This window comes from Elephantulus edwardii, unplaced genomic scaffold, assembly GCF_000299155.1.
Source record: "Elephantulus edwardii isolate Elephantulus edwardi_28Jun2011 unplaced genomic scaffold, EleEdw1.0 scaffold00016, whole genome shotgun sequence".
Lineage (NCBI taxonomy): Eukaryota > Metazoa > Chordata > Mammalia > Macroscelidea > Macroscelididae > Elephantulus > Elephantulus edwardii.
The window spans coordinates 1,625,216-1,638,891 of NW_006399766.1; the positions used below are offsets into that span (position 1 = coordinate 1,625,216).

The 13,676-nt window shown below is 34.9% G+C and overlaps 1 protein-coding gene across 1 annotated transcript in view; it reads right to left on the reverse strand.

Moving 5' to 3' along the window:
- Positions 1-13,676, reverse strand: part of LOC102866947 (chromosome unknown open reading frame, human CXorf30) — a 130,075-nt gene that overhangs the window by 97,289 nt on the left and 19,110 nt on the right. The window contains exons 3-5 of the mRNA XM_006881846.1: positions 9,717-9,831; positions 7,623-7,727; positions 2,765-2,921 (exon numbers count right to left, since the gene is read on the reverse strand). Of these exons, the coding sequence (XP_006881908.1) occupies positions 2,765-2,921; positions 7,623-7,727; positions 9,717-9,831 (377 nt within the window). The remainder of the gene's footprint in view (positions 1-2,764; positions 2,922-7,622; positions 7,728-9,716; positions 9,832-13,676) is intronic.

Consider the following 13,676-nt stretch of genomic DNA (forward strand, 5'->3'; position numbering starts at 1 on the left):
CATTATAATTATTAATAATATTAATGAAAATGTAGATATTTTGGATTTCCATTTGTTCATTGTTGCACTTTTCTCATGGCCCACCCCTCCCCTCCAGTTTGTTCTCCTCTTTGAAAAGTAAAAGAGAAGATCTTACTGGATTTTGAAGAGTAGTGAATGTTATGAATGGTTTTCTCTTTAATTTGATAAATACTATAGTCAACTCATAAATTCTTGGAATTTTAATTTAAATTAGTTCAAATTAAACAGAAATTTTGAGACCATCTTTGAGTTTATGATCCAAAAATAGACAGTGACATTGACATACACCTAAATACATAGAAAAATATCCAATAAATTTTAATAAAGTTAATGGAATAAGTAAAAAAAATCAATGAATATATATATCTTTAAAAGAAAAATTACACATGGAGAAAAGTTGAAGTGGATAATTATTTCATTTTCTTTGGATTCATAATCAATTCATGGTAGCAGCAATCAAGAAATTAAAAGATGTGGTATGTACATATTTGTTGAGTGCCTAGCATATAACAAGCAATTACTTTTGATGATTCCACACATTGTTGCTGTTGTTGTGTGTGGTCAAGTCAGCTGACCCTCCAGTGGGTTTTCAGAGGTATTAAATAACAAGTTTGGTATTCTCAAATCAGCCTTGAATCATAGGGATTTCATCTTTATGGTTAAGTTTATGTATCAACTTGACTATGATTCTTTACATAATGCTATAATGTGGCAGAAAGTAGGTAGGTAGGTAGATACTGTCGTTGTGTACCGCTGAGTTGGAACTGAACCATAGCTGACCCTCCAATAAGCTTTCAGAGGCAGTTAATCACATTGGAGAAGATTGCTCATCTTTATCCCACAGAGCAGCTGATGGAGTCAAACTGTATACTTTTCGGCTATCAGTGCAACTCCTTTCCATTAGGTCATCAGAGCTCCCTGATAGGTACATGCAGCTAGATAGATAAAGAGAGTGAGCTACAAACCAAGAAATACCATGCAACACTGAAACAACAATCCCTTTCTACCAGGAGTGCCTTCATGTCTTGTGTGCAACAGACACTTTTTCCTAACACACTGAATCCCTGCTTAAGCTTTCCATAAACTAATGACAAAATTATTTAACCATAATATAAGGCTGATATTGCTTGGAAGTTTTCCCACCAAGTGCCCTTCCGAGTTTATGGTTTCCAAATTTGTTACATATATCTAAAGGATATAATACATCATATACATAATATGTTTGCCTTTGAACGACCCTATGAACAAAAGGCCTGAAGTCTTTCTGTAACTATCAACATTTATCAAAGTTCACAAAGTTTCCAGAGGCATATTGTTTAGTAAGTGGATGCCACTCCTGATACATAATATAGAGCTATCAGTTTTTGCTTTATTTTATGTTGACATCAAAATTCTAGGTGGTTTAATTAAAATTGAAGGGAAGGCTATAGCGAAAACATTTAAGGCTGAAAATCTTGGAATGAATAAATAGAATGTAAAGAATCTAAGGTGCATCTGATACAGGTTATGGTCTTTACAATCACTTGTTATGCATCAGAAAGTTGGACAATGACTAGGGAGGATAGGAGTATTGATGCTTTTGAGCTTTGGTGTTGGAGAATAGTATTGAGGTTACCATGGAGTGCTAAGAAAACAAACAAGTTCATCCTGGAGAGGGTTAAACCTGACTGCTCCTTGGAAGAAAAGATTCTGAGGCTTCATCTAACATACTTTGGCCATGTTGTAAGGAGAGACTGGTCCTTGGAGAAGGACATCATGCTTGGGAGGGTAAAGTGACAGCGCAGAAGGGGAAGATCCTCTATGAAGTGGATTGATTCAGTGAATGGGGTAATTGGGATGAATGTGTCAGAGGCAGCGCAATTGGCACAAGGTAGAGCAGGGTTTAGGGCTGTTGTACATAGGGTCGCTGTGAGTTACAATCAACTCGACGGCACATAACAACAACAACAAAGAATCTATTTACAAAGTACAGTACAATATTGTCAGAAGCAGATTTTCATGTCTCAAAGCCCATCTCATCTATTATTAGAAAAAACCCTCCCTCATCTAGCTTTGCACAATATATGGCTTTCAAGAAATACTATTTTAAAGTTATCAGTAGCTTCTAATTTTATATTTCCCTTCAAAATGGATATTTGGGAGATTATATTGTATAATTAACATCAACCTTCCAACTTTATGTGATAAGTCAGTACCATTAAAACATTACTAATGACTAAAGAAATATATTTATTTGGTTTACTATTCAAGTTCTAAAATATCTGGATCACGTTAAAAGACTATGATTATTAATTGCTGTTGAAATTTTGAAGATGCACAGAATTAATTTGGAGGATAGGTAATGCAACAGTGTTGTGTGTGTGTCTGTGCATCCACGCTCGTGTGTGTCTTCTCAATGAGACTCTTGCCCATGTATGGGGACCCAAGGAGAGAAAGGGTGAGAGCAGAGGGGTGAGGATGGGTAGGGGCAAAACCGTAGCATTGCACAATTTGGTGGGTGGAGGAAGGGGTTATGAAAATGTGAAGAATGTGGAGGAGAACTGAAAAGACAGGGTAATGACAGGCACGGTGCAATAGTGATTAATTTTATGAAACATGCATGGAATGATTGTTTGAAACACAATGTGAATGAAGAATAGTGTGAAACACAATATATACAAACTTTGTAAGCAAATCAATAAAAATATAAAAAAGAAATTTGAATAATATTTATAAATTAACATTTATAAGCAAAATAGCTTACTTGTTAAACTGATATTGACTATCACATCTTCCTTTGTAGGATTCTTTAATGATATAATGAGGGATGAAGGCATATGGAGTGCTGCAGATACTCTTATTTTTCTGAGAGGCTGGGGGAAGAGTCCAATTCCAGATAACACATATTTCCACTCTTTAAACTGTTTAAAGATAAGCATGCATATTATAACAGATAAATTTTATTTGTAACACTTAATACTTGCTATATACATAGGAAAACAAAAAAAATGATTTTCACATTTAACACAACTACTTTATTTTTCCCTTCTTTTCTAAGTTACTTTTTATTTTATTCAACAATTAATATATTTATATGCTGTAAAAAGAAGGCAAGACACCAATATTTAAATATCAAGTGTATATCAGTGCATAAAAGTTACTTACATGTAGCATAAAAGAAAAACATAAATAGGAGAACCTTACATTTCTGCAAAGCTTTTATTAAAAATGAGATGTGTTTGCATAATATTGAGTACTAAACATTATATGAAATTTTCTTTGTTTTTTAAATTTTTTTCTTTTAAAAAATTTTCTTAACATATTAGGATGAATTGCAAATTAAATTCTGTTACCATGTGAAACAAAGAAGATGTCCTTAAAAGTGTGTACATCTCCATGACATATTATTGATTCTAACCATGAAGGTTAATGTGTGTTCTTTGTTCAAACTACATGGTGGTATGACTTAAAAATTATGTGGAGATTGAATATGCCTTTTGTTCTCATTTGAATTTCATAAGCCTGCAAAGCTCTGTTTGAAAGTGTTTTTATATTCAATTGGTTAGTGTATTTGCTAGTTTCTGTGTGGCAAAACTCAGTTAACTTGGGACTCAGAAAAAAAATTCAAAAAAGTTTGCTTTCTCTATTTCCCCATGCAGAAAAAAAATTATTCAACTTCTAACCTAAATCACATGCCACCGTTATGGAACACAAACACACAACAGATGTCCTAATGTTGCATAGAGTGTCTACTTGGATGCAGAGAAAGTAAAAATCATCCCAATGAGTATGAAATATTTAAAATAAATATGTTCATATCTTAAGTCCACCTTAATCTCAAATTCCTGTAAAGAAGAAACATTAAAACCTTTAAATATCCAATTGTAATGTTTCTAAATGATAAGAGAAGTATTAGTAAAAGAGTAAATCTGTTTGATTGTTGAGCAGGGCTCCAGGATCTCAGTTTGCTGGAGATCAAGGTAACTTTCCCTAGTCAGACTTTAAAGAGTATAGACTGATGATGGGTTAGAAAATCACTTTAATTTTTTATCTTTTTCCTTCAATCTTTTTTCCATGCTGACCTGTAATAAAGCAAGCCACATAATCAAGTCTAAATGGAATAAATAATTCTAATTAATTCAGAATAAAAACAGGACATCTGAAATTGAACAAAATAACTTGAGCAAAATATCTGAAATCAATTTTCACATTGCTTGCCTCCTACTGTTCCTCTTATTCTGTTTGCAATAGCAGAATCTCATATAGAGAGTGAAGTAGTATATGATGCATTCATAGTAATACTGGTCATGATGTTCTATCTAAGTAACATTTTTGGGATGCGAAATATACATAAAACAACTCTGAACTAAAATTTGAGATTTACACTGTAGAGCTCTTCACATGGAACAAAACCAAAAAGAAATGAAGTGTCTAATAATCCACAGTTGGCTTCTGTCACGTTAACAAAGAAGCACAATCAGAAATAGTTAAAGCTTAACCTAAAAAGCACTGCCATTGGTTAGTTTTACATGAATCAGCTACTACTAAGTTTTATATGTCAGTTCAGATACATTTACTCAATGACATCAAGAGAAGAAAAATATTTCTGTGAATTTTCCTTCTTGATAATGGAAAAATATTTCCAACACTTAGACCTAGAAAATAAATCCTAAAGGTTTAGTTTAATTTTTAACAAAACCAGTGCTCCACTGGTTCACGTAAGATGTGAGTGGATTATTTATTTGAATTGTTTGTTTTGTGTTTGAAAACAGCCTCTTTTCAATGTCCAGGCTTGGAATTTCCTGAAGATATTAAGACACTGACCCTCCTTAGGTGTCTGCATAGATACAATATTTTCAAGACAAAGTAGCGTTGGGTATAGATCAATGGTGATTAATTTTATAAAACACAATGCATGGGAATGATTGTATGAAACACAGTGTACATGAAAGAAAGTGTGAAACAATGTATATGAATTTTGTATGGAAACCAATATAAAACAAAATTCATTTAAGTAATATTTTAGATGAACTGATTAGTTGGGTAAATGAAAGAAAAATTGAATAATATCAAGATGAAAAGGAAAGGCTCAATTAAAAAGTTCAGGGCAATCCATTGAGTAGGTTGTAGGAGCTGTGCCAGGATAAGATGTTGATTCAACTTCTGCTTCACAGGACACTTTGAAAATAGTTATAATGTGGATGGAAGTGGTCAGAATGACTGGAAGGAAGCATCAGTATCAGTGTATTGTTGGTCCACACAAGGTGTGAGTCGACTATTGACTTGTTGCATTTCTTTTGTGGTTGGTAAATAATGTCCCTTTTAGCTTCAAGGTTTGGAGTTTTCTGAAGATACTAAGATATTAATCTGCCAAACTGTCCTTGAAGAAGTATGCTTTACACAGAAATGGAAGAAATTACAAAAAAATTCTGCAGTATTTAAGTAAGATTAAGGGGCTCTCTCTCTTTTCTGGGAAGTATTTATTTATTTTTTTAAATTGTAAGTTGATTGGGAAGTTTACAATACAGGTTGTTGTTGTTCTTAAGTACTGTTGAGTCGCAGGAGAGTCCTCAACGCTTGGGTGTCTTTCATCCTCTGTCCAGGTTCATTGGGTTTCTGGAGGCAAGCTATTATGGAAGTGGATGCCACTCCTCCTTCCAAGCTTGTTTTAATCGGGGCGCTCCACCCCACACTCTGTCCGCATTGGGTGACCAACCATTAATGCATTTGACACATCAGTGTCACAGTGTTCAGCCTCACAGCAAGCACAAGTTACCACTGTACGGCAACTTGTACACAAGGGATATACGACCTAGAGGAATGTCTTAACAAAAACAATAAAAGACATGCCTGAGGGCTGCAGGTCCGAAGGCCCTTCAGTGTCTTACCAGCCTGGCACACCCAAATGCTGGCAAACTCCTTGCCCCAGACCCCTCATTCATCTGGCAAGTCTGCTCTGTCAACCCCTATATGGGGCCAAAAGAACACCACAAGTGCCCAGAGCCCTCAAACCTGCCATGCCTCAAGAAGCCACAATATAGGTTCTTTCTTTTTAAATAAATTATTGTATACATATTTTGTTCCATAGCATTAATTACAATACAGATAATATATAAATGTCCATTCATTCCATACTGTCCTTCCTTTACATATTGAAATAAGTTTTGTCTATTAAATAAAATATTTCTTTGTCAAAGATATTCGTGTCAACTAAAATAAATATCACTGTACTTTGTGATTTGTAAATAAGGACATAAATTTTTGGTCAACATTTTTGAGAATCAACCTACTTTCAGTGCTTGCTTCAAGTCATATTTATGTAAATTATTCTCTGGAAATGTAACAAGTTTTCTAATGATTTTCTAAAGGGAAATTTCCCAGTGTTTTAAAAGGATGACACTTCACTCACACACAGGCCCTGCACTGACTAGGGACTGTGAGTTTTATATGTGGTTCCATTGTCTCTCAGACAGCAGGGTTTGTCATTTCTTTGTGTCCCAGGATATAAAGTATATTCTCCTCCATTTTCTTTCTTCCTTATTAAGACTTGAATAAGTTAAAAAATCAGTAATATTTAAAATTGGAAGTATGAGTGGTATCCACTTCCATAATAACTTGCCTATGGAAACCCTATGAACCTGGAGAGAGGATGAAAGGCACCCAAGCATCGAGGACTCTCCTTCATAGCATTGCTATGAGTCTCCTGCGACTTGATGGCACTTAACAATAACAACAACAATATTTAAAAAGTTATCTAAAAGTTTCATTGGCACTAGGGAAGATACAATCACTTTGAAAAGTGTATGCAGCCGTGAAAAACCACCATGGTGATGAGCTAAAGGCAGATATGCTGGTTCACCTCCCAGCTCAACTTCTCCCTGGTTGCCTAATCATAACTCCTCTGCCTCAATTTCCTGATTTATGTAACTGGGTTGAATAAGATATTTCCATTATAGGACTGTGGAGTGAATGAACTGCCAACAGTTCTTAGAATGGCTTGTAAAGTATTTAAGGTGCTCACAATAATTCACATAGCTTGCTTAATTATTATTAAGGTAAGTTTAACAGATGAAATGGACTGAAAAAAAAAATGACACAATTACTTAAATCTCCCCCCACCCAGTGATGAGAATCGTTTTCTTTTTTGTTTTTAAAGAACATTATACTAATGTTGTCTCACAAGAACAAATACTGTGTAAGACCATCATTGTAGAACATGTGTGAGGATCCAAGAGGAGAAGGGGGAGTAGAGTAATGAAGATGGGTGAAGGAGGGGTTATTAATCATAGGACCATGCAATATCATGGGTGGATGGAGGGGTGGGTAAAGGAAATGGGAATGATTTGGTATGAAAACAAGTGTATACGAACCTTGTAAGTAAACCAGCATAAAATACAAATTTTATTTTTTAAAAAAATTACTTACATCTTACTCTACATTTTGATCATTAATTTCATAAAGAGTTGAGTAGTAAGTCAGAAAATTCACATAAATTTCAAGTGATGTGGCATTACTTTAAAATAAAGACCTTTTAAATCTGTGTGTAGATTCTCAAACAAACTAATGCAATCAATGTAATTTAAAGCATTAAGCTAATATAGCTTGGCTCAGAAACATCATACCTGAACACAACGGAAGCTAATTATAGCTTGTTGATCCTGCCGCCCTATTGCAGTAGGTTTGAAGTAGACAGCCAACTCTGTAGTAGAGTAAGGATTCACCTTCCACTGTACAGGTACACAAAAAAGCAGAAGAGAAATAATAATACTTTTATGAGTTCATATCTTTGTGTGGTTTACAGGCAGAGTTGCTGTCCCAGTGATGAATGAGTTGCCTTGCATATATTCCCTCTTCTCAGCATACCTGTCATTGGTAATCTGACATGTGACAAGGAAGATTTGCTAAAGCTCATTTGTATGCTTTTCTTCAGACACTCATTGACTGTATGAAGTCACCTGCTGTGTAAAAGGATGATGACCTTATTTGTGAACTTGAGTTGAAAGTCTCAAACCAAAATTCACTTCTTTTGTCTGAAGTACATGACTTTTCATTTATGCCATGGTCCATGTGAAACCATGAGGAACCTGAATGGCTCTCAGCACAGATGTAAGATACATCTGCTTAGTTTGTAACAAACTTTTTCCATCTTCTTACCATAATCTGTTCATAATGAATGGGAATGATCTCTTTAGGGGCACTGAAAGAAGACCCTATTTGATTCTCAAATACAATGGGATGAAAATACTTACTGTACTAAAAATGCTAGCTGGAAATAATACAATATTTACTGTCAGTCCTAGCAGAAGAACAAATAAATATGCTTTGGAGAGGGTAAAGCAAGAGTGCTCTTTGTAGGTAAAAATGATGACGTTTTGCCTCACATACTTTGGGCATGTTGCTAGGAGAGGCTATTCCTTGGGAATAGCTGGGAAGGGTGGAGGGTCAGCAAAGGAAAGGAAGACCCTCAACAGGGTGGATTGACGCAACGACTGCTGCAGTGGGCTCAGGAAGTGTGAGGATATCATGCTCGGAAGGGTGGACAGACAGTACAGGAGAGGGAGATCCAGGATGAGATGGATTGATACAGTATTTCTTGCAATTGGAGTTGGTGTGTTGGAATTAATGAGATAGGCTCAGGACGGAAGGGTTCAAAGCTGCTGAACATAAGGTTGCTATACATTGCAGGTGACTCAACGGCACACAACAATAACAACAACATACTCTATTGGGTTTTCTTTTTTTTTTAATTTAAGCCTCTTATTTAGAGTCAACATGACCTCTAGAGGGCCTTTGTATTAAATGTTGGTTGTTATTATATTTTGGAGGAACATTCATCTTAGTGATACATCACTCTTCTGTCAATAAGCTGTACTGAGGTAACCTGGGGTTGCTGTGATGCTGAACCTTGTGCCATTTGGGTATCAAATGTTCTAATGGTTACTCATGGTGAGCAGTGTTTGGTGGAGCTCCCAGTTTAAGACAGGTTTGGAAGCAGGAGTGGCATCCACTTTCTGAACAACATGCCTCCAGAAACTCTATGAACGTTGATAAATGTTGATAGTTATAGAAAGGCTTCATGCCTTTTGTTCATAGGTTGCTGAGTCATGCTCTGCTCAAAGGCAAATAACAACAAAAAGTTGAATTGCTGAATGTGTAAAGTATACTGTTTTGAACTGTCACTGCAAATGTTTGGTATCTATGTTTTGGAAACAGAGTGAAGCTAATGTTGTAGATCTTGTTGTGTAACTTAGGTGTTGGATAAAAGTGAGTGAGACCCATGGACTGGTTCCAGTCATACATGTAGGACAAAGAAAAAGAACAATGGAGGAGAGGAGGACAGAGTCTGGAAATGAGAGGAGGTAAGGAAGGGACTCAGGAAAGTCAAGGAAAAAATCCTAGAGGCTCTAGAATTATATCATGACCATTGATTCAAAATCATATTACATAAGCAGATTCCTAAAAAAGTCAGAAATAAAACACACTTAGTTTAATTATAACTTACTGATAATAAGTATGACTCTAGTACTTTAAAAATGTATGTGAATATGAAAACTTCTGAGAAATAATTAGAAGAATATGTACACAAATAAAATAAATTCATTTTTATATTTTAGAAATGCTCAGCCTTATTAGGACAATATGCTAGAGTGCATTCAAAGCAGATTTGTTAAGTACTCTAATACTTGTGGGATACTTAGGTTTCTAAATGCACTTACTGGTGGTGGGTTTTTGCAATCAAAAAAAAAATTAATAGGGTTGCTGTTTGTTGTTGTCTCCAGTTCTAATGTTTCATATGTTGGGTTAATGAAGGAGATGATTTGAGTGGTTTTCCTGAAAGAAAAAAACAAAGATGGCTAAGTTGCTAAAATTATAAATTTTACAAACTTGCCTATTTATAATCCTATAAACTTGCAAACTTTTTAAAGTTTCAAAATAAAAGTGATACTGTACAAAGTAATCAATTTTTTTTGGAATTTAATAATTCTTAATTCTTCAAATTTTAGATGAAATCTTATTACATTTTGTATACTGGAAAATATTTGTTTCAGAAGCACTTGTTTACCCACTATTTTATAACTACTAGATCTAGCCCCCCCAAGATAGCATAGCCTAGCAATTGTAAGAAAAAATTAATTCAGAAGGTCTCATCCAAGCTTAAACTTAAATATTTGTTCCATTCCACACCTGCTGTTGTTTTTATGTGCCATAAGTCAGAACAAACTCCTATCTGGACCTCCAGTGGGTTTTTAGAGGCAGTAAATTGCATGAGAAGAGACTGCCTAACTTTCTCTCTCAAAGTAGCTGGTAGATTTGCTTCTTGTGGCTTCGGGTTGATCCATCCCTGATAACCAGCAAAGAATGTTTCTTTCTGTGTGTAAATGTTAAGTGTCTTAAGTTATTAAAGAAAAACAGAAAAAGAAGGAATACTCCCAGTCATTCTATGAAGCAAGTATAACCTAATACCAAAAGCAAGTAAAGATATTACTAAAAACAACCCTACTGATCTATATTTCTCATGAACATAGATGCAAAAATTCTTAAAGAAATCCTAGCCAACAGAATCCAAAAGTACATAAAAAACATTAATCATAACCAAGTTAAGAGATTTGCAATAAGAGATGTGCAAGGATGGTTCAGTATAAGAAAAACAATCAATGTAATTCACCACCTTAACAAAGGAAATACAAAGAACCATATGACCCTAGTAATTGATGCTGAAAAAAAATTTGATAAAACACAACACCCTTTCCTGATTAAGAGACCCAGTAAAACTGGAATAGTAGGGAATTTTCTCAACATAGTGAAAAGTATGTATGCAAAACCAAAAGCCAATATCATTTTCAACGGAGAAAGACTAAAAGCATTTTCCTTGTTAACAGGGACCAGAAAGGATTCCCACTGTCCCCACTTCTATTCAATATTGTATTAGAAGTACTTATTAGTGCAATACGACATCCAGATCGGTAGGTTGACAGTTAAACTTTTGCTATATGCATATGATATGATAGTGTACAGGAAATCCCAAAGACCCTCTCCCCAAAAAAACTGTGATAGAGCTAGTAGATCAATATTGTAGAGTGACAGGATACAAGATCAATATCCAAATTCAGTGGAATTTACAGTAACAAAGAGAACTCAAAAAAGGAAATTAAGAAAGCAATACTATTTATAATAGCCAACCACAAATTGATATACTTGGGAGTGAACCTAACTAGAGACACAAAGGACCTATACAAAGAAAACTACAGAACATTTTTGTGAGACACAATAAAAGACCTAAAGAAATGGAAAAATGTGCCCTGTTCATGTATAGGAAGACTCAATATTGTGAAAATGAAAATCTTACACAAAGCAATTTACATACTCAATGCAATTCCATTGTTATTGTTGTTGTTGTGTAACGTTGAGTCAGAACCAACCCATAGTAGACCCTCTGGCAGGCTTTCAGAGGCAGTTAATCGCATGAGAGGAGATTAACCATCCTTCTTCCGTGGAGCAGCTGGTAGTCTTGAACTGTGTGCCTTCGGAATTGCAGAGCAGCTTCTTGCCACTAGACAACCAGAGCTCCCTCTGGCAATTCCATTAGAGATACCAAATTAATTTCCCAAGGAAATTGAAAGGGAAATTGTAACTTTATTTGGCTGGAGAGCAAAGAGACCCCAAATAAACAAAGCATTTCTGAAAGACAAAAATGAAATGGAAGGCATAGCACCTCCTGATCTCAAAGCCTACTACAAAGCAATAGTAACCAAAACAGCATGGTACTGGTAAAATGTTAGGCACATAGACCAATGGAACAGAACTGAGAACCCAAAAATGGACCCATCTATCTACAGTCAATTGATCATTGAAAAGGAAATAAAGCCTATCAAATTGGGAGATGACAACCCTTTCAACAAATGGTACTGGGAAGACTGGATTGCTAACTGCAGAAAGCTGAAACAGAATCCACATCTCACACCATACACAAAAATCAACTCAAGGTGTATCAGAGATCTAGGAATAAAGCCCAAACCATAAAGTTCATCAAGAGACAGAGTGGGATCAAGCTTAGAAAGCTTAGTCTACAGTATAAAGAGACTGCTAAATACAGCCAGAAATGCAGTCTGAAGAGGATAAAATTGATGAATGGGACCTTCTAAAGATTATATCTCCATGCTCATCAAAAACTTTTTCCAACAGTGTGAAAAGAAAATATACAAACTGGGAACAAGCATTTAGCAATACCATCTCAGACAAGGGTCTGATAACAAAAGTTTACAGAATACTCCTGGGCCTCCAGAAGAAAAAGACTGATAATCCAATTATAAAATTGACAAGACATGCGAAGACTTTTCACAGAGGAGGACATTTGGATGGCCAGCAGACACATGAAGAAATCCTCAAAATCCATGTCAAATAAGAGAGATGTAAATGAAAACCACAATGAGATACTATACCACTCCAGTAACAGTGGAAGGTTTAGTAGGACAGCAAGTAATAAATATAAGAGAGGATATGGTGAGATAGGAACTTTTATACATTGTTGGAGGTATTGCAAGATGGGATTGCAAAATGGTACAACCACTCTGGAAGGCAGTTTGGTGTTTCCACAAAAAGCTGAACATAGAAATTTCAAATGACCCAGCTTTTCCAATTATTGGAATATACCCTGAGAAAATGAGAACTGAGGCACAGAAACTTGTACTCCAATGTCCACAGTAGTGTTATTCACCATAGCAATAACATGGAAACAGCCCAAATGTCCAACTACAATGGAATGGATTGAGAAATTATGGTACATCACACAATGAAATGCTATGAAGCAGGCGGGAGCAATGATTTGTAAATTACTACCTAACTTGGGATGGAATGGAGAGCATTATGCTGAGTGAACTAACTCACTCCTATAAGGACAAATACTATACAAGACCATTACTATAGAACATATATGATGATCCAAGGTGGGAAAAAGGAAGCAGAGGTGTAAGGATGGGTGGGTGGGTGTTCAATCACAGAGTTGCACAATGAGTGGAGGAAGGGGCGGGTAAAGGAAAGGGGAAAGATCCAGTGTGTAAAACAATGTAAAAGAACTTTGTAAATAAACCAGTATAAAATAAAAATGTTATAATTTTTTTTTAAAGTGGACTCATACAATATCTGTCCTTTTCTGACTGACTTATCTCCTTCATTTAAATCCTCTATATTCATACATTTTGCATGGTGTTTTTTAATACTTCATTAATCTCTAACATTTCATACTATTTCATTATGTATACCATAGTTTATTCATTCATATGTTGATGAGCACTTCGATTGTTTTTGTCTCTGTTGTTTTAAGATGATACTGCAATGAACATGGTTATGTACACAACTCTTCATGTCTCTCTTTTTTTTAAGGATATATATCTAGGAGTTGGATTACTAGATCAAATGATGTTTCTATTGCCAACTTTTTTTTTGTAAGCAAAACAATATAATTTTTTAAAAAAAATAAGAGCCTGGTTCAAATAAAAAGAAATCATTTTTTCTACAAATTGATAGTTTACATTTTTATGTATTTTCTATTTATTAGAGCATTCATTAAATAATTATTGAGTGTAAATGATGTTGCTCTCACAGTTTTTTTATTTTATTACATTTTTTAATTATTATTAATTTCAATGAACATCTACAGAGATTTTGGAATTCCATTC